The sequence below is a fragment of the Solanum tuberosum genome, unplaced genomic scaffold (genome assembly GCF_000226075.1).
Source record: "Solanum tuberosum cultivar DM 1-3 516 R44 unplaced genomic scaffold, SolTub_3.0 scf00040, whole genome shotgun sequence".
Classification (NCBI taxonomy): Eukaryota; Viridiplantae; Streptophyta; class Magnoliopsida; order Solanales; family Solanaceae; genus Solanum; species Solanum tuberosum.
In genome coordinates this window covers 1,959,647-1,981,750 of record NW_006238964.1, presented here as the reverse complement: position 1 = coordinate 1,981,750, position 22,104 = coordinate 1,959,647, and the positions used below count along the sequence as shown (strand labels likewise).

Genomic DNA, 22,104 nt, shown 5'->3' with positions numbered 1-22,104 from the left:
AAGAAAAGGTGAAAACACAAACCTCTTAGGGGCCGTTTGGTACAAACATTGATAACATAGAGATTAGTAACGCAGGGATTAGTAACGCAGAGATTAGTAATACAGGGATTAATAGTGCAGGGATTATTTTTTGTAAAGTGTTTGGTTCATTGCTTCCCACTTAATCTTGTGTTTGATTTAAAACTCTACAAATTTTTTTTTTCCTATTATACTCTTGTGTTATTATGAGATTGTTTATTTCATTAATTGGGTCAAGGTTGATAGCCGGACCATAACACTACAATTATTTTTTTTAGAAAATAACAACAAAGAAAAAGAGTGTTATAAATTGAAATAATTTTTTTTCTTTTTTGTGCATAATTAATAACAAGAATTTAATACTACACAACAGTTGAATAAAATTCATAGTATAAAAAAAAAGCTAAATCATTATTTGTTTATTTTTACAAATTTTAACCCGTGTGATTATTGTATATGGCAACCGGATGTTGACAAAAGAGTTTAAACTTATCAAAAATGAAGATCTAAAAATATACTTATACAATTTTATACCAAAGTCCCTTACCCGGATAATAATTAATCAAAGTTGTTGTGGGACAATATTTATTTTTTTAGGATTTTCTATTTCATTTAACTAGTTAAGTTAAATATATATATAAAAATAAAATAAAATTGAGGTATGATGTATCACTTTTTTGTTGGTCAAGTATATCTTAAACTTAACATAGATTTAAGACTACTTATATTGTTCAATAGCTAAAGCTCATTAAAAAAAAATAGTCCAAGTGGTTAATCGACGAACTACATTGAATAAAAAAAAGGAGAAAAAAATATTAATGAAATCATTAAATTACACTAAACGAATTTGGAGAATTAAAAAGAACATTTATAATTATTTCAATATAAATAAAAAGAAAATTAAATTACGAAAGAAATTTAGGAAAATGAATAAAGGGATAATTTTGTCTTTTAGGGGTCTTATCCAAGATTTAACAAACCTTGGATTAGTTATCCCTCCATTTACTAGGAATAAAATAAGACCATATATGATGTATAAGTAATTCATGGATTAAATAAAATAATGAAACCAAACAATGTATTAGATGAATTAAATTTTAATCCATGGACTATTCTATTTAATACCGCCTACCAAACGAGTCCTTACTATCTCACAATCACGACAATGCACCTAAAGTTTTTTTTTTCCCCTTTTCCAATTCATACTTCTCCAACTTGAGTTTTATTTTATTTTTATTTTCCACCCGGTATCTTCAAAACCTTTGATTAAAAGAGGGGTGTAAATAATTGTAATAAATTAAAAGAATATATAACAAGGCTAGTAAGGCTTGAACATGCGATCTCATAGATTTTTATCAACCCCTTAACTAATAGAGTAAATCTTCACCTTGTTTTAAGAGTTGTTAATACTTGTATATATATTTATTAAATTAAAATTTGACCTCTATATGTAATTTTCTGGTGAAGGGATGTCGCTTGCCACCCCTTGACCAAGGGTTGCTCTTCCGCTAATAACCACATCTACTGCACCACATCCTTTGATAGTTCCAACTTGAAACCAATGCTATCCTATGCCTTTTCATTGATTGGTGAACCTAAAGTATATGCTCATCTTTTTTTGAATATTAATTTATATTTTTAATATTGCAAAGTGGAGTACAAGCTAGATTATTTGTGTTTGTTTACCCCACTTGTTTTTTTTAAAAAATGGAATAGAATACTTTAATTAGTAATTGATTAAGAAATTTATCAATGATTCATATTGATCAATGAAAGAGCAAACTATTCATTCAGGCACTTAATAAACTAATTAATTTTTTTTGGTGTAATGGTATTTTATGATAGTGGGTTACTAACTGATCTTGGCATATAAATTAGAAAGGGTAATGCTAAATGACCAGAAAATTTGGTCAGAAAATAAAAAAAGTCTATAGTATTTTTTTTATTTAAAGTTAAACTAATTTATTTTTTATTTTTTTAATTAAAATATATTAAAGTTAAAAAAGTAAGAATGTTTAAAAAGGTAAAATAACATATATTTTTTAATTTTCTGACCAAATTCTGGCCAAATTTATTTTTCTAATTAGAAACATCACCACCTTTATGAAGACAACATTATGATTATTTCTTTAATTATAATGTACGTTGGGAAATGAGAGGTCTGCATAAATATACTTATTTCTCTCTTCTATATATATTTCTTTTCTATCTATCTTCTCATCTCATCATTCTATAGAAGTGGTGGTGCCCTTGGACGATCAAGGGTACTCCCATAATTTGTCCCTTTTAAATCATATAGAAGTGGTGGTGCCCTTGGACGACCAAGGGTACTCCCGCAATTTGCCCCTTTAAAATCATATTAAGATAGGTACCATCTTATCCCTAGATTACAAACACGTGTTGTTACCTGTTTCTATCAAATCCAAGACACGTATTTACACAGTACGACGAAGGGTATTTCTGTTAATATTTATATTACTTAAAATTACGTGTCTATTCACTACAATTTCCATTTTTCCAAACATATCTGTTTCTATTGGACTACAATTGAATTCTCACCTGTCTTCTGCTAAGTTCTTCCGTTTCTCAGCCGGTGTTTTGCTATTTCGGATTTGCCGGCTAATTTCTAGCTTGTATCATTCTTCTCAATTCTTGAAGGGATTTTTGCCCATTGCTTTTCAATTTGTTTAAAAGCTTGTTTATTTTTCCTTCAATCTTGGTTTTTCTATTCTTCCACATAATCTACTGCTTGCCTTTTTTATGTTAATGTCAATAATCCTATCTTCACACATGCATAGTTGAAAGTAGATGATTGTTACATGCAACTGTATACTATTTTGGATTACTGATTATAGATGTCTTTTCTACTTTTGGACCTAATTAATCACTGCAAATCTCATTATTTCTGTAAAATTCTATTATATTAATCTTCCGGTTTTAAGATTGTCTCTTTAGTGCTTAATTTGTGTTTATATATTCATAGTGAGTTAACATACTTTCATCGTGTTCGTTATATTTTATACTCCGAGACATTTTTCATTTTCATTTTTTCATTATTTTTCTCATTCCTTACTAGGATGAAGTTTTAAGCTAGGAAGACGAATGAACCAAAGGTGTTCGATGATATCCCTGAATGACTTAACTATTTGGCAAGAATTTCTATTGTTTCTTTTTTTTCACTAGCGAGTAAATTAGGACTGCATTCAATGATGTAAGGTTATGCATCCCTTGGATTTTATTTAGTATTGTATTTCACAGGCTCCTGAAGTCAAATTTGCTCGAGGTGAAGAAAGTGGGAGAATACATATAGTACTAACAATTCTTTACTTTGTCTTTCTTCTCAGTATTGGTTGCCTATCTAATGTGACCTTGTGGCGATCTCCAGAGATATGGAAGGTAGGCAACAATTGTGGTATCCTTCACTCCACTGTCGTATCAGGTTTGGTAGTTTTTCTAAAAAAAAAAATAAGTATTTCTCAATGGATTATCTGTTTATGACCTTCTAGTTCTTCCCTTATTTCTATATTTTCTGGTGTAGCAGAAAGCAGGTGGAACTTGAACTAGTATTTATGTGTTTCTTGGAACAGGGAAAAGGGAATGTTTACCTGAGTTTCAAAAGTTGCTCATCGGATTTTACTTTTGGAAATTGGTAAGTTGAATCTTAAATATTAATCTTCAGCAGTCCCTCGTTAGGCTTTACGTGGTTTTAAGTTCTGGTATAATCAAGTTATTTAGAAAGAGCAGACACAACGAGCTGTTACACCAGCTGCAAAATATGTTGTTGGAAATGTTTCTTGTATTTATAATAATTATAGATGTCCTACGAAAATTAACCAAACACCTTTTCCTGGGAAAAATGAATTAGAATCGTAAATGCCCCAGTAATCAATGTACTACAATGTAGCAGGCAAATATATCTTCTTTATTTCTTTTTGTAGCCTTCGCTTGAAATTTTGTATAAGATGATTGTGCCTCCTATATATCTTGGGGTTATCAATTCTGCTATACTCCTCTTAGAGAACTATGAATCCAAAATGAGTTGTTGATCAGAAAGGTATAAAATATCCCTTAGGACACTATAGCTGTCCATGATAATTCCAAAAGAATTGAAGATTGTGCCTAAATGTTATTAGGAGTGGAACAGTCAGAGTCACTTCTTTTATTTTATTTTCTGTACTCTTTTATCATTGAATGATTCATTTTCGAGTTCTTGTATAGCGTTAGGCTCGATCATTTCAACTAAGAGAAAATAAGAAAAAATTTCGAGTAAAATATAATAAGCGAAAGGAGAACAGGTACAGAATGAAGATTAGACTTGAGTAATAATTCAACAGAAGGCTGTACAAGTCTTGTTCAGTCATCAAAGCTACACTGCACTCCAAATCGATGAAGCTCAAAATAGTAATATGAGGTTTGAGAATATGAGATGAAAATTTAAGAGGACTAAAAGAGAATCTTATCCTAAACTTCCGTGAATCTTCTTATTTTATTTTGAAGAGGAGTGGAAGACTTATATAGTAGCTTGACCTTAGCCTTGACTCTTACGGTTAGAGAGTCTTGGTATAAGAAAAGAACTGAGGCAAACGAACAAAATGCCCCTACTTTTGTTTTAAATAACCAAAAAATAGAAATCTGACCAACTTTTGTTGCACAATGCACAAGAAATATATGTTAACATGAAGAAAAGTAAAGTATATTTCGGATGAACTCAACAGTCCTGTATGCAAAAATCAAGTGTGCATATTACCAATTTTAATTTTCTCCGTTCGTTTTGCTGAGTTTCTTTTCTTATCTGGGGTAGTACATGAATATTCACATGTTGTACTTCGACTACGCCTTTCAGCCTGGCCGTAAGAACTGAAATGTGACAACATTTTTTTGACTTTGTTGCATTGAGATGTGGCGTACAGTTAGTAAGGAGTCGAATGCTTTTGACATTGTAACAGATATAGTTATGCCCACAATCAAATCAGAGAAAGCACAACTGCTTGGCCACTATAAGGTAGTTGAGCGAAAAATGTGTCCTCTTTTATGTAACAATGCTTGTTATATTTTTGTTGTCCCACTGCCTTTTGAATAGTAACTTTTAACTTATAATTCTGAAGTCAAAAGAGACAAGTAACAGATTAGAAGGAAAAGTTTCTTCGTCTTGCCCTGACAAATTTTATATACTAGGTGTATTCTTAGTGTGGTACCCTTCTTTTTGCCCCATTCAAAATACCGAATGAGCTTCAATATTGCAATTAGTTGTGTGCGCAAAGGTTGGTTCTGACAGACCCTCGGCTCAAGACAAATACAATCTAGAAGTTAGAAAATTCTTAACTGCTGCAGCGTATTCACAATTGGCTTATATTTTTATTTCATAATTACCATACCACTACAGTCTACGAAGTCTTTAAGTTTCTTTGCTTGAATGTTGGTCTATATGGAAAACGTAACAAAACAATAGACATTTTTACTTTTGTAAGAATACTAATGTCTCACCCTAGAAACATGACGTCTCCAAGATAATTTTTGTCTCTTTGATTTGGACCTCCATTCATTTTCATTAAGTAACAAAATTCTAACCAAATTTTTCGTTCTTATATTGTTTAACAGTGGTAAATAGTATGAACCATGGGGATGGTAATCTCTTTGATGTTTTGAATGGATTTTGCATTGTGTCTTACCAGCTTCCTGTACAGTCTGTTCCTGCTTAATTTACTCTCGAAAGAAAAATGTTGTACAAGTTGTTGCAGTTTCGATATCACCTTCACCCTTAGAAAAACGTATAGTAGAAATTAGATTGTTGTATTTTATACTCATTTTTCATCTATATATAAAAACTATAACTTTTACATTTTTCTCTATTCCAGGTTGCATGAAGACATTTGATTCAGTCCCTGCTCTGAGGAAAGCAGTTATATTAGGCTACAACCCTATTACACCTTGGATGTCTGTAGTTTACAGGTATGCCATTACAACTAATCGTTTTGCTTCGAAAATAGCCATATTTTATAATTTCTATGGCTTCTTGAAACAACTTCTTGATTTGTATGCCTATTTTGAATTCTGATTTAGGATTTCAATTCTCGTGAGCTAGTACTTTTACGATGGTTTATCATATGGCACCCAACATACCCTTCAAAACTTCTGATGATATCTCCAATAAAATTAGACTACATTTTCAATTATCCTTTTCTTTGACATTTTGATGACAAACACCATAAAGTTTAACCATCTGATTATGAAATGAAAGTATTCCGTCGAGGTGCACCATGTAACCGATCAAGAGATTCTTGAAAGGTGGGACACCATTCCTGTCTTTGTGGTTGATCTGAATCATACTACATCTGGTAGAAAATGATTAAAACAGATTCCTTCTATGTTATTATTATTGTTCTCTTGCAATTGAACAAAAAGTTAGGTCTTCTCTCATCTCTAGATTTAAAAGTTAAAGTAGATGTTGTTCCTTTATAACACACATCGAAAGATCAACAACAAGTGAATACACAGAGGCTGCATACAAGTCCCTCTTCTTGTGAGGATATATATATATGTATGCTGTAGTCGTGTCAGCATGCAAAAAATGAATGCAAAATTTGAAAAAACAAATTAAATTAAATTAATTAAAATGAAAGAAGGCGCACATGCTCTGCACCTTGTAAGGCAATGTTGCCTTGCGCCTTGTTGTTCATCCTTCTAAATTCCCGTGAAACTTAATCAACACTGTAAAAGTTTCATGTGTATATATTTCAAAAAAATTTACAGTGTTGAATCAAATCAACATTGTAATTTTCACGTGATAAATATTTGAACAAAAATAAAAATAAAATAATTCGATTAATAGTCGAAAATTATTAGATAAAGTGATAAAAAAAATTATTTTCTTCGTAATTTATTCATATTAATAAAGTGAATAAAGATAATTAAAAGGTAATATATTAAAAAATGAATGCAAAAAAATGAATTGTACCAAAAGTAGTATGAGTTGTACCGTTAAAGTAGAGTTGAATAAGGGTGTACTAGGAAATTAACATTATATGTAGTCTTGCGTGGTTCTTTTGTGTGGGGAGTGTCCCCACGTGTCCTAATTAAAATTTGATTTCATTGCATGCCGTTGATCTTTCTCTATGCTCTCTCAAATTTTCTGTCTTTCTGTCAATCACACTCTTTCGCTCTCTGTTTTAGAAGCTTCTGGGTTTATGCTAAGGTACTTTTAGTTTGTTGATTTATCTTTATTTATTTATTACTAATAATGTTAACCTGATTTTGCGAATCTTACTTTAGGGTTAAAATTTGAGTTTTTCTGGTCAAATTTGGTAAATATGATTGTGGTGCTAATCGGACAGAGGAGCAGGTTAAAACCAAACATTTGCAAGAATCTCTGAAATTTGAGGTTTTATGGATTGTGGTGATTCGTGCAAAATATAATGATTTATATTCATGCCTCTTTCTCTGGTTCCATTTGGGATTGGAATAATTTCAGAGAACGTGGCCCAAATGTGGATGTTGACCGCATGGTAAGATGTAGGCTTAAACAAGCTACAATGATCTTAGTCTAGCATTAGACGATGTTGGTAAGACGAGCCTTAGAAATTATAAAATGCTCGTGTCATTTTTCAATCAATAGATTCAACACAAACTCTATAAATTATTATTGTCAGGCGTGGCCAAACTTGTGAAATTGTCTTTGCTACTGATGCTTCTTAAATTTCTTGGTAAGTTGATTATATGTTTTAATTGTAAAAACTTGCTGGTTTATATTGACCTAATGAATGTTATGGTTCTCCTTTATGGAAAAGAGCTAAGTAGGAGTATTTTTGTTTTATGCTTTGAAAGCTAATTCACTAGAAGATATTCTCTTCTCAAAAAGAACTTACAAATTCTAAAGCATATTTAAATTTAATGTCTGAACATTGTGATTTACCATAGTGAAAATCTGCTAATATCACTATTTATAATTTTATACCTTTATAATGTATTTCTCTCTAGAAGAAAGCTAATTTCGGGATAATTTTTAAGTGTAGCTTCTGTTGGTGTAAAAAACCGCAAATATAATAAATTACAGTTGAAAATAAAATATACAAAAATTGAATAAATTATCATTTAGGCTAAGGTGCGGATATCTCATGTTTAAATCAAGTTGGAGGTGAAAGAAAACTTATTACATAAATAACATATAATTATCTAATGATTTCACAACTGTACAATTCTTTTTCCCCTTCATTTTAGTTTTATAGTAGAAACATCCCCTAAACTATTTGATGTTGGAAGTTAGGGGTTTTAAAATATATAAAAAAAAAGGGGAATATATTGAGCTTTTCGATGCAGTTGAGCTTCCTTGTGTTTCTTGTGCTTATGTCTTATAAATTTTAGAGCCATTTAGACTATTTTTTATTTTACTAATATGTACTTTTATAGTTTTATTACATGGAAGAAATAGCAGAAAGTATGATTTGAGAAGTAAATACAAGAATTTGCATGCCAAGCTCTTCAAAAGCAAAGTCGATAACTGGTAGTTAAGACATGAGACATTGGAGCTGATTTTCGACGGATGAATCAAGGTTAGATTAATTCGTTAGTTGTTCAAATTATATCCAACAATATCATCATTCAGCTTAGTTCTTCTCTATAGAGACTATATTAGATTATATTATTTAACAGATTGAATAATCTCTATAATACTATCGATTAGTTCTTCTCTGTAGAGTCTATATTAGATTATTGAACAAATTGAATATTCTCTATAATACTATTGATAACTAAGCTTTTTCCCTAATGACCTAAGTACTTGAAACCGAATTGTGTGATGCATCACACGATAAATTTGTTGTCAATGCTACATGAGGTTTATTTATTGAGGTTGAGACGAAATTAGATATGAAGTTCAGAGTTTGTCATTTAGCCCTCTGTTAAGTCTTTTCTTCTCATTAACTCCCATCACATGCAAGATCAATTTTTTGATTTCATTGCTAAATGCTACTGCATATACGGTATATGGCATGAATATCCTGACATGTATTGGCCTTTTGATTTCTACACCAGATTACGGTTATCAGTGTCTTTATATCTACCTTTTCTCCGACCTGAAATTTTAACTTGTGCTGTGTTTTAAGAAAAAGCTATATCAGACTTCATATCTGGTCAGGTCATATTGTATGTATCATTAATGAAAAAATAGTTCTTATATTGATAATTTATAGGTTTTACTTTCTAAAATGTGCAAATGCTGCTCCAAACAAGCTATTTGTTGGTGTTGGTGACCCAAATGCTGATCACAAGTGTTGGGAAAGGCATGAAGATATGGACACTGTCCGTAGCGTCTATTATGTGTCTCCCAGCAATCCTGGTTCTGATGCTGCTGGAGAAATGCCTCATTAGTTTTCCGGTTTGTTGATCCAGTTTATTCGAAAAAGCTACTGGGAAATGCAGTTAAAGTGTTTAGGTCTGTAGTTCAATACAAAGGGTGATCTTATAGTGATTCACTAGGCTCTGCAGCCTTAGTAGCCATAACAACTAAAAGTGGACGGAGGTAGTATGTTATTAAATCTATATTGCAGTAGTCTCAAATAACTTGGCTCCTAAAGATTTAGTAGCCATTGAATTGAACTTGGGTGAAGGTTTTTAGAAGACTAATTACTCAGATAAGTTGGTAATAAATTGAAATGATGTTCCAAATCTTTAGCAAACTTTGATATTTAGTTTTAAGCGATATTTGTGCACTTTCTTTTAGTAGTCATTCATTCGCATGTGTTTTGCTCTTGCAGGGAGCCAATCTAGATGATTCCTTTGAGGATTCACAAATTGGAAGATCACTATTGAGAAATTATTGGTTTTTGTTGTCGTCGTTGATTTTCTCCAACTGTCCAAAGAAGCCAGGTAATGAGAATCCACTGCTTCCATATAATATGGTGTGAAATGTCTTGGACATGAGTTATTTTTCACTATGAATTTTCTCAACTATTGATACTGGTGAAAAAATCCTTCACTAGAAATATCCATATCCTAAATTCAATAGTCTTGTGAGATACCTGGTAAAGATTGGAATGAAGTATAAAGCTATTGCTTTGCATGAGTAACATGTCCTGAGGTACTTGAGATATAGAATAAATTGCGAACAACAGTTGAATTCTTATAAAGACTACTCATTTTTCGTTTCTGTCTTTGCAAGGGGAATATACTTCTTAGTACGATAAAGTGAAAGGAGACAAGACTCAGCCAACTATTGTTTCAGCAAATGATCGAGCCATACAAGAAATAGAAGCTCTGGATGATATTCTTCCTTTTTATATTTCAGGTGGGCAATTTTATTTTTTTCGATCTCCAAAGAACTACTCTCTACATTTCATTGTATGTGACCTGATTCATAATACGAATAATGTACATATTTAAAAACTAAATAAAAAGTACTACTACAAGTTATCTTAGTTAACAACTCAAAATATTTTTAATGTATTTAACAAAGTCATGTTCAAAAAATGCATTTTAACTCTCCAAGTAGTAACTAGATCATAGAAAGTGACCCTTATTTTGTGTGTGACCCTTATTTATTTGTTTTTGCATTGTTTAGTAGTACTTGCAATTTGTGTAATTTCAAAGTCTACGAATAATCATAGTTTGGTGAAAGAAAGTTCTTAGATTTTGGAGAATTATTTAAGGAATATGCTTAGGTTGAGGATAAAATAGAATTATGCTAAAAGTGGTAAATAAAAGTGAAGATCTATCTTTGATATAGTGGACAATACTCTTCAACTGAATGTATATGGTGAGACTTCAATTTTACGATGAGTTCACCCTTATCTGATCAACAGTTACAATATATTTGTTACTTTGAATGTCCATATATAACAGATATTTGGAGAATCAAAGAAGAACAACAAAACGTCCATAAAAGGCCTATATCCAAGAGTTTTCTGACAAGGCAAATCAGAGTGAACATTTCTTGGTTTAATACTCATAGGATCATCCATTACTTGTGGAATTTTTGTTAACAACATGAGTTTCTTCTGTTTGTTTTTTACTCTTTAGAATTGTTAAGTATTTGTTGGAGATCTATGATAGCGTTTCATGGTTTATTGATATTTTCTCTTCTACTCTATCTTTCGTCTACTTCTTTTTCTTATTACTGATTGATTTACCATAAGTATGTTCCGAGGAAATGTGAAGATGGTTAACTAAAGAACTTTAACAATCTTGTGAAATTTGTGTATTAGATGTTATTTTATTTAGATATGTGAAATGCCTATACATTGATAAAGGCATGCTATAGTGAAAAGTAAAGTACTTTGTTAGACATACTTTGTCAATAATGTACCTACAAATGTGTATATTAGTTTTGTTGCATCTTCAGCAAGTATGTCAATTTTAAACGTACTCTTCTTATTTGATAGTTTGAAATTTAATTTACTTGATGCTAAACCTAAATTTGACTTTACGTTATCAGTTCTGTCATCTACATGCACCCTGATGCAATATATTAGCATTTTAGGATATAAACAATACAATTTTAGCTTTATGTTTTTATTTTTTTAAAAATAATTTAGATCTATCCTTCATATCTTCACAACTATATGACTACACCAAATACCTTAAAATTAACTAAATTCTGAAAATATATAGCACGGGCATCGCCCATCTAGTAGTATAGTAGAAGAGAGTTTCAAGTTTTTCAACATGTCAGTTTTGGGTATTAAATAAAAGTTTGAGGGTATTAAAGTCTTTGCAAAGTTTTATTAAATAAAGTTGCTTAACAGAGTTATCTTTTATGCTTTATTAATTGGACTCCATCAAGAGCTCTAAAAAAAGCCCATTCTTTTATCATTTAATTACAAAGTATGCCCCTATAATTCCCATGGAAGCTGAAGATAGGATGGGTCCCATTAGTCTTTATAGAGTATTTTTAAATTTGTTTGGTGAATAGAAGCACACTATTTTTATGTATTGGGCATAAGTTAAATATTATTTTGTGTGTTAATTTTATTTATTCATTATTAAAAGGTATATTTTATTTTAACTTGTTATTATTAAAATGCAAAGTGAGGACAATAATTTTCTTATATTTTATTTTTAATATTAATTATTACCTATTTTTTAAAATTATTTTTTCAACACCTAATATTAAATATTAATTAATAGGAGTATTTTGTGAAAAAAATAGTCATGTTAATCATTATTTTCTTAATAGATAAATGTGACAAATAAAATTGAACAAGAGAAATATATACTTCAAAGTTATATTGAGAAAGTAATTGTGGAAATAAATAAATAATGAGGAGAACCAGTAATACGATGAAAATGTTATTCTCCAATTTGTTGGGATTTTTTGTGAAATCAATTCATATCAATTAATTACAATTAATAACATATATAATTGTTTTTTAATTTAATCTTATATTAAAATGTTTGCTCTTACACTTGATCATTTTAGCAAATTAAGTAAAAAAATATTTTCGTATAATATATTTTTTTTATTAAATAATTATATGAAATACTAATGGTCAATTTATTAATATTTATAATTATTTTATAAATACAAATCTATCTAAACTATAGTTTTAATTAAAGAAACCTAATAATTGATCTGGTTCAATTCAACGTGGTCATTATTTTAGTTTCTGGAATTTGACTATTTGAAAAACATCTTTCGCAAATGCATACTATACTCCTAAATAATTAGGAATTTAGATTTATTTAGAACATTAGTAATATTAGGGAAAATTGTATGAAATAGAAAACTATTAATTTAAATTAAATGTTATAGCCATAGTTTATTTTAATTGTAATTCACAGCAAACATCCCATTTTTTTTTGCCATCTGATTCGGTATACATTAGCCATTTTAGGTATACAATTGACCATTTTATACATTTCGGTATAAAATGCGTTTGTGTTTGTATAAAGCGAGAGAAAGGGGTATATACAAATACAAATACATATATTTTCGTCATATACACTTAGAGTTATACAAATACAGATCTTATTATACAAATTACAACTATATCTATAGCATACAAATATGATTTTTATGTTTGCGATATGTGAAAGTTGCTTTATATATTAATGTTGGGCCCGTGCTGACATGGGCAATTTTTTCTAGTATATATATATTATTTAAAGAACAAAAGAAAACATTAATTTAATAAAACTGAATAAAAATGCTCTCAGTTATCAGTTTGGTCTAAAAAATTTCTTATTGTTAATAGTTTAGTCTAAATTCTCTACGGCTAATAGTTTGATCCAAAAGTACCTTATTGTTACTTAATAGGTCAAAAATACTTTTTTCCTAATCAATATACTCCATTAGTATTCTTTTTCTTTTAAACATACTCCACTCCTAATAAAAATATTACTATTAAAGAATTCAATTCTTATTTCTTTTATTTTAAAATCATTTTAACTAATACTAGTAAATAAGTAGAAAATGACTTTTTTCTTCTTACTCACTTTAACAATTAAAACAGAATAGCTCTACATATTCAGAATTGAGCTATTCTTTCAATGTCAACACGAAAATTGACTTCAAACACTGCTCTTCTCTTAAGATTTCATTTCTCTCAGGCTCTTTTAGAGGTAAGTATATCTTTCCTTTCCTTTCAATGTATTTGCATCTATGAATATGAATGTTAAATTTGACTGAGCATAAACAATTTTGATAATAAAAAAGGTGTTGGTTCTTATCGTGATAGATTAGTAGAATGGTAAAGTTTCAGTTGCAAGGGTCAATTCATCATTTGGTAAATCCTTCTATTTAGAGGTGTAATTTTTTAATTTTATTTCTACGAGCATCTCTAGAAGAAGAAGCACAGGAAGCGGTAAGATGTTAATGGATTGTTTCTCGATTATTGAAATATTTATAGTAAAAAGTATTACTTTTTTGTAGAGTTGTTGATTAACTACTTACCGATTTCTTAGTTGAGAGGTAATTGCTACCAAATACAATGTTAGCTATGAATTTTTTTTAAAAAAATAGATGTATGAAGGATAAATAGATCGTATAAGTTAGGTAGAGCATGTTATTTTTTTTTCTTAAAAAAATGATGTAGCGCAGTATATTTGTATTTTATAGGAGAGATAATTTAGTAAAGTAAAATAATGGGGAAAGGAGCAATTTTGAAATTGAAAAAAAAACAAAAACAAAGAGTGGTGCTCTTATTCCGGAAAAGCAAGGTGGGAAATCTTAACAGGACTCGTCTCTTTTTCCTTATCAGAATCAGAAGAAGAAAGAAGAAGATACTTTTTATTCGTCTCTCAGGTATGGTGTTCCTCTTACAATCAATCTATAATGCTTATGTTTGTTTGTTTGAGAGGCCGATCCGCCCACCCTCATGATGGATGGGTCAAACCTGTTTTTTTCCATAAAAACAAACCAGACGCTCAACGTCTATCTTTTCCGTTTTCCCTTTTTGAGTTTTGACCAATTGTTAATTAGATGAAAATCAACAATAGGGTAAGAAAAGGGGGTTTGATTGAATTATGCTGGAATATTCTGTCTTGTTAGCATGTGTATTTGTGAACAAGGTTCACCGCACGCGTTTATTTGACCTTTTCCGTATTATATTGGGTCTTGTCTTCTAATTAATTAATCTCGTGCGTTTTTGTGACAGCACAAAATTTGACAGCTATATAGTCTTGCTTGTGGGGCTGTCATTATAGTTCATCTATATTGGCAGCCCAATTTCTGAGGTGTGTCTTCTTTCTCTTCACCGGCAAAACAAATATATCATCATGGCTTACTTGTCTGGAATCCTCCAAAGACCTATAGTTGCAGCATCTGCAGTTGCTATAGCTTCTGTATCTACTGATCTTCATGAAAAATTCTGGCCATCTAAGTCATTACACAACAACAACAACAATTCCCAAGAAAAGGAAAAGATAACATCTTGGGTCTCTCACATATATCTTTCTAAGCTACCCCATTTCTCCTCCTACCTCACCACAATACCTGTTCCCCTGCCTATTCTAAATAACACCAATTTTACTTCTCTTTCAACCCTTCCTTTTCCTACTTCTTCTCTGTTGCTCAACTCTTATCAATCAGCAGCATTGCCCAACTCTGCTAATCCCTCCACATATACATATACACTTCCTTCTTCACCTTCCGAGGTGTTGTATACATGGCACTTACCTGAGCCAAATGCATCACGGAATTCTGATTCTTCACCACTAAAGTCTACCACTCTGGTAGTATTGTTGGGATGGTTAGGTGCAAAGCAAAAGCATCTAAAGAGATATGCAGAGTGGTATGCATCAAGGGGATATCATGTCATTACATTTACTTTCCCAATGTCTGAGATTCTAAGCTATCAAGTCGGGGGAAAGGCAGAGCAAGATATTGAAATGCTTGTGAATCATCTAGGTGATTGGTTGGAAGAAGAGCATGGAAAGAACTTGGTCTTCCACACTTTCAGCAATACTGGATGGTTAACGTGAGTTCTTGATGATACTCATTAGTCTAGGAAGAGAACAGAAACATAACTATTTACATTTTCCTTAATGCTAGCTTGATAATTATTGATTGACTTCTTTTATTCTCTTGGCCTTACAGTTATGGTGTCATTTTGGAAAAGTTTCAGAAACAAGATCATGCTTTAATGAGAAGGATTAAGGGTTGTATTGTTGATTCTGCCCCTGTCGCAGCTCCCGATCCACAGGTATTGCTGACTCAAAAATTGTGATGATAAGATATCATTTTTATGTGCAAGTGTCAGAAGAGTGTTTCTTGGAGAGTAGTCTTATTTCTGAAAGTTAATGCAGAGCACTTGTTTAGAGCTATACATTTCTATTGAAAACCAACCTTTTCATGCTTTTATTGGACAACTATTACAAGTGTCATATATAGTCAGGTTTTAGCCATTCAGAATTGCACAGTTGTTTGGATTCTAAACAGGACCTGCTGTTCTCGTATTTTTATCCTGTTGCTTTCTTTTATCTTAGGGCCTTAACCATGCAGCCTGCTTTTCGAAAACTATTCTTATGCTTGATAACGTGAAAGAATCTTGAGAGTTTAGCTCTCTCTGACAACTTTTTAACAGGAAGCATTCTATGCAACTTTTGTTTCACGGTTCAAGCTTTAAGCCTACTTATTCTGGCTGAGAATAAGCCATCGAGGAATTTCCCCTTGGAGCTACTAAACTGCACACGTCCCTGCGACTACTGGATCTCTCCAGTAACAACTTTGGAGGAATGCTTCCATGAGGCTTCGACAGGCTAGAAAGTCTCACATCCTTTTCAACAATAACAACTTTACTGGAAATATACTGCCTCAAACAGGAAACTTGACTAACTTGGAAGATTTGTACCTAATCCATAACATGCTCTCCGGAAGAATTCCAGTGGAAATAGGAAAGCTTCAAAGGCTGTGTGAACTACCTATAGCTATGGAAACCAGTTGTCAGTAACTACCCCCAGAGAATTGACAAATTGCTTAGTACGCATTGATTTCTTGGCTAATCAATTTTCAGGCTCTATTTCTGATGCCATTGGTAGGCTTAAGAATCTTGTTATCTTCAGCTAACTCAGAATGAGTTGTCTGGTCCGGTCCCATCAAGCTTAGCCTACTGCAGGAAGCATGAAAAACTGGCCTTTGCTGATAACAAACTTTCAGGATAATTGCCACCAACTTTAAGATTTCTATCAGAGCTGGACCTGACTACTCTTTACAACAATTGTTTTGAAGGTCCACTTCCTGAATATCTTTCCCTTCTGAAAAATCTCAGCAAAGTTAACTTTTCTCACAATAAGTTCAGTGGAAACATTTCTCCGCTAGCTGGTTCAAATTCTCTGACAGTTGACATGACAAACAACAGCTTCTCTGGTCCTATCCCATCTGAGCTAGTGGTGTCCAAAAATCTGACCCATCTTCGCCTTTCTAACAATTTTTTCACTGGAAAAACCCCTTCTGAATTTGGACAACTTGAAGATCTCAGATGTCTTGACTTATTGTTCAAAAATTTGACTGGAGATCTAGCACCTTCCCTTGCTGGCCTGAAAACCTTCGCTGTTTTCTTCTTATATCTAATCAATTTTCGGGGAAAATTTCCACATGGTTTGTGGAGGAATGGAAGGTCTTGGTGAGTTCGATCTTTCATTCAACAACTTCACTGGAACAGTTCCAGCAGAACTTGGAAACTCTCCAAAATAACTCAAACTTTTTCTCAGTTACAACAGATTATTAGGTGCCATACCACCAGAATCAGGAAATCTCACAAGTTTAAATGTCTTGAATCTTCAATGAAACAATCTTTTTTGGCTCCATTCCTTCAACTCTTCAAAAATACCAGAAGCTCTATGAGCTGAGGCTCTCTGAGAATAATATAAGTGGCTCAATCCCTTACGAAATTGGCTCTTTATCCGAATTACAGGTGATAATAGACCTGAGCAAAAATCATTCTATTTTATGTGCAAGTGTCAGAATAGTGTATCTTCAAGCATAGTCTTATTTCCAAAGGTTAATGCAGTGCAATTGTTAAGAGCCATACATTTCTATTGAAATCCAACCGTGTCATGCTTTTATTGGATAAGTATTACAAGTGTCATATATAGTCTGGGCTTAGCCATTTAGGAATTGCTCAGTTGCTTGTACTCTTATCAGGACCTGCCGTTCTCTTATTTCGATCATGTTGCTTTCTTCTATTTAGGCCTTAGACATGCAGCCTGCTTTTCAAAATATATTCTTACACTTGATAATGTGGAAGTTGTTCATTCTTGATTTAGTCTTCAAGGGAAGGTGGATGGCCTGGGGGTCAGCTGTGGACATTAGGAGGAGGGAGGGGAAGCTAGTACTTGTTTAGTTGCATATAATAAATGTTAATCTGTGCTTTGGTAAGGTTAAACTAATTTTGTCAAGTTCCCTTCTTTGTTTGTATCAAGGTCTGGGCTTCTGGATTCTCTGCTGCCTTTTTAAAGAAGAATAGTGTTGCAACAAAACGCATCATGACTTTAAACGACAGAGATGTGACAATAGAAGCCAAAACTTCTGTTGAAACTAAGCCTGCAGTAACTGAAGCAGCGTTGCTATTAGTACTGGAAAAGTTCTTTGAGGTGGTTTTGAACCTTCCCACCGTAAATAGGTAAGGAGATGTCTTCCAGAATCACCTTTTCTGCAAATGTTTATCAGCCTGCAGTATTTTTAAACAGCAGTACCAATATTAAATCTACTTTTTGTCTTTGTACTCTACTCAACGTGCGAAGTAGACCTTGTCGATATCATGTCCATTCACCAATGGATTGTAATTACATTTTCAAGTCATTAGTGTGTATAGCAAGTGCCAAAAATAGTTTCGTGTTTGTACTTACATTGATGGTTGTATGAAATTGCAGGAGGCTTTCTGACGTTCTAGATCTATTGACATCCCGGCAACCAAGTTGCCCTCAATTATACATATACAGCAGTGCCGACAGAGTCATTCCTGCAGTTTCGGTTGAGTCCTTTGTAGAAGAGCAACGAAGAATTGGTCGCGATGTTAGAGCTTGCAACTTCGTTTCTACACCTCACGTTGATCATTTCAGAAATGACCCAGAATTGTATACTTCACAGCTTACCCAATTTCTAGAGGACTACGTCCTAAGCTCTTGCAAACAGCCTTCTTGAATAATTCCTAACCACAACACATTGATTCTTTCTGCCCTTTTTTTCCCTCACTTCAACCAAATACTTGGTAAAGCTTCTGTTTTCCAACTTTAAAGCAGATATACATTGATGTAGATTGTTACGTATACAGAGAATTAAGATTTTTTTTTCTTTTCCATTCTTATTTAATTTAGTTGTATCTGTGGTCTCCCAGCAACAGAATTGTTGCATTGTACCCAAAATATACTTTACTTTACTACATATATATAAAAAAGTTGGGCTTAATTGTACCGTCATGAGTTTAGATTGTACTATACTTCAAATTTCCAAACAAAATCATTGCCTCTAAAAAAGTACAAAATCTGTCATCAATATTAACAAGTTGTTGTAATGGTATTTCAGGTATTCAACTTTAATTTTTGCTTGACATATTTGTACCTCTTGCATAAAAAACAAACTAGCTTGATTTAATACTAAAATTATCCAAGTATATTTCAATTTTCCCCATAGTTATCCAAACTATTGTTATTCCCAAAGAGAGTTGACATTGCAATTTTTTTCTTCCCTCATATGAATTCTTCTTTCCAAATTTATTGTCTCTCCTGCAATTACTCAATTTTTTTTTATACAAATAGATATAAAATTGAATTCTTATTGAAGCAAGCCCTCCTAAAGTTCTCATCTTTGTGATTTCAGGTACTATTTTTAGGGGTGTTCTTCTCTCTCTTTTTTTGGCATTTTAGCATATGGATCTTTTGTTGGATTTAGATTTTCTTGAAAAAAAATGCTGATTTTTTACACAAGATTTATAAGCTTTCAATTTTACCAATTTTACCCCATTCCACCACCTCTCCCTACCCTCGATAATCCCTCGCCCCCTAATTTATTTTTAAAAAAAATTATTAAAAAATCTTTCAATCCCCACCCCCCTCCAAACCACCCACTCCTTCCAAATTTTTTTAATATAATTTTTATTTTTTAAAAAGAAAAAAAGAATCTACTACCCCATCTAATCCTCCGCTCTATTTATTTTTTTAAAAAAAGTTCTCGATTTAGGTTAGATATATGTATGTTTTTAGGAAAGATTTTTCTACTTGCATACCGAATATAACAAAATTGAAATTTTTATTTAAAAAAACAAACTTGCGACAAGTAGAAATACTCTCCTAAACACACACTCACAAATAATATTTTTATAAAAGAAATTTAATGGATGGGTACAGTGAGAGTAGGTGAGTGAGTGGGATAAGAAAAATATTTTAAATTTTATTTTTTAAACAAAATAATATTATTTTTTTGAATGGTAATACTTTAATCTTTAATTTTTAACTAATACGAATAATTTAATTAATATTTGTCTAGTTGGTGCTGACATCCCTATTTTTACAAATAAGGCGCAACGTTGTGGGAACTCACAAATAATAATTAATTCAATTTAATTTATTTAAAAGAATTTTAGAAAGAAATTTAGAGAATCGCCACTTAATTTTAGGATAATTAGGAAATCAACTAATTAATTAACCAAAAATAGTATACGAAACCAATAGATTCTAGGTAAGGGTTTAAGTGATTCTGAACGAAAGATATTAGCACCCTTCAAAATTCACAATTATGAGTCCCGACTGAATTCATTTTTTTTTCAAATTGAGGAGGAGATAAAAATAGCATACAAGTATAATAAACATGAAATATACACAAATAATAAAGTAAAGCAATAACATGAGAAACAACCTAGTGTTTGCCTATCGTCAATAATAATATTATTCAAATTTCATTCGAATAACTTTCTCATGAAGCAACTTTGGGTACCTGTAAATACACTTAGTAAAAATGTTAATAATTAATTAAAATGAATCAAATTAAATGAAAGATATAATAATTAAAACAAAATTGTCTTGCGTTACAGGACAGGCCTTGGAAGCCAACGAAAATTTCTTCAACAATCAATACCAACTTGTAATGTATAATGTGAAGTTAAACTAAAAAATTAATGTAAATTAATATGTAATAGCCTGCTAACTAAATGATAATAATAAATGTCAACACAATAGCTCAATCATAACAAAAACATCAACTCGACTGGAAATCTTTGGAAGACATAAAATTAATTCATATAAATCAACAACAACTAAATATGAACAAAATAAATAAATAAAGCATATACATAATAAAACATAAAGAAAATTTCTTTATTGATATCCCAGGTGGAACCGGTAAAACTTTTTTGTATCGTGTGTTGCTGGCTACTGTGAGACATCGAGGATTTGTTGCTTTAGCAATAGCAAGTTTCGGTGTTGTAGCCTCGCTTCTTCCAGGAGGTCGAACAACACATTCCTGTTTTAAATTACCTATAGAAATTGATGGAAATTTTAGTTGCAATATAAGTAAACAAAGTTCATTAACGTCTTTAATTCGAGATGCAAAATTAATAGTGTGAGATGAAATTTCAATGACAAAAAAGGAAATGATTGAGGCACTAGACTTGCTTCTCAAAGATTTAATGGAAACAAATATTCTAATTGGTGGAAAAGTTATTGTATTTACTGGCGATTTTAGGCAAACTCTGCCTGTTGTTCGTGGTGGTAAAAGAGAAGATTTTGTTTCTGCAAGCTTACTTTGCTCTAAAATTTGGAATGAACTTGAAAAACTCCAACTGTCCGAAAATATGCGAGCAAAAATAGATCCTGCCTTCTGCCAATATTTGATGAGAATTGGCCATGGAAAAGAAAAATAAATAGCCAGGGAAAAATTGAAATTTCGCGTTCTTTTATTATTCCTTTTACTGATGAAAAAGATTCCTTAAATATTTTATTCAAACTTGTTTATCCCAATCTATATACATCTGCTTCAAATATTTCTTTCATTACTTCCCGCGCTATTCTAACAACCAAAAACGATTTTATTGACAAAATAAATGACATGTTGATTATCCAATCTCCATCTAATATTAAAGTATATATTGTTGATGAAACTCTAGACCCAAAAGATCAAAGTGAATATGAAGACTTTATGCATACTTTAAACCCTCCAGGATTGCCTCCTTACAAATTATCTTTAAAAAAACATTGTCCAATTATATTACTAAGAAATCTAAATCCTTTGGTGGGTTTGTGTAATGGAACACGATTAACATGCAATGACTTTAAATCACATATTATCAGTGCCACAATTTCTAGTGGTGATTTCAAAGATACTCATGTATTTATTCCAATAATACCACTATTAACATCACAAGATGAAAAAGATACCCTTTCAATTTAAGAGAACACAATTTCCAATACGCTTATGCTATGCTATGACTATTAACAAAGCTCAAGGTCAAACACTAGATTTTGTTGAAATTTATCTGAGAGAACCTGTTTTTTCTCATGGCCAACTATATGTTGCATTATCAAGAGCTAAACGTTTTAACTGTGTTAAAGTTTTAATAAGACCGCCAACAGTTGAGAATAAAAATAATTGTTGTACACATGATATAGTTTATGACGAAATTATTGCAAAAACTTTTCTCTAAATTGATACTATTGTAATTTACG

At 31.6% G+C, this 22,104-nt stretch overlaps 1 protein-coding gene and 1 long non-coding RNA gene across 11 annotated transcripts; both read left to right on the top strand.

Moving 5' to 3' along the window:
• The first annotated feature begins 2,524 nt into the window (after nucleotides 1-2,524).
• LOC102581163 (uncharacterized) lies at nucleotides 2,525-11,093 on the top strand. 10 transcript variants are annotated; one of them, XR_001472952.1, is made up of 7 exons: nucleotides 2,525-3,414; nucleotides 3,606-3,667; nucleotides 5,874-5,967; nucleotides 8,422-8,564; nucleotides 9,204-9,879; nucleotides 10,172-10,297; nucleotides 10,852-11,093. It is a non-coding gene; the product is annotated as an uncharacterized lncRNA (long non-coding RNA). The 10 variants fall into 10 exon arrangements; XR_001472947.1 differs by lacking the exons at nucleotides 2,525-3,414; nucleotides 3,606-3,667; nucleotides 5,874-5,967 and adding exons at nucleotides 6,949-7,210; nucleotides 7,350-7,718; XR_001472951.1 differs by lacking the exons at nucleotides 2,525-3,414; nucleotides 3,606-3,667; nucleotides 5,874-5,967 and adding exons at nucleotides 7,217-7,520; nucleotides 7,665-7,718.
• Nucleotides 11,094-13,472: 2,379 nt separating this feature from the next.
• LOC102580824 (transmembrane protein 53-like) lies at nucleotides 13,473-18,737 on the top strand. The gene is made up of 6 exons (XM_006342986.2): nucleotides 13,473-13,569; nucleotides 14,208-14,251; nucleotides 14,604-15,425; nucleotides 15,545-15,650; nucleotides 17,869-18,068; nucleotides 18,319-18,737. Exons 3-6 carry the CDS (start codon nucleotides 14,725-14,727, stop codon nucleotides 18,587-18,589), a joined length of 1,278 nt encoding a protein of 425 aa, XP_006343048.1. The 5' UTR covers nucleotides 13,473-13,569; nucleotides 14,208-14,251; nucleotides 14,604-14,724; the 3' UTR covers nucleotides 18,590-18,737.
• The last annotated feature ends 3,367 nt before the right edge of the window (nucleotides 18,738-22,104 follow it).

Coding starts and splice junctions, on each gene's coding strand:
- LOC102580824 (XM_006342986.2), top strand. CDS start 14,725: ATGGCTTACTTGTCTGGAATCCTCCAAAGACCTATAGTTGCAGCATCT. Junction 15,651..17,868: donor TCGCAGCTCCCGATCCACAG/GTATTGCTGACT, acceptor GTTTGTATCAAG/GTCTGGGCTTCTGGATTCTC. Junction 18,069..18,318: donor AACCTTCCCACCGTAAATAG/GTAAGGAGATGT, acceptor ATGAAATTGCAG/GAGGCTTTCTGACGTTCTAG.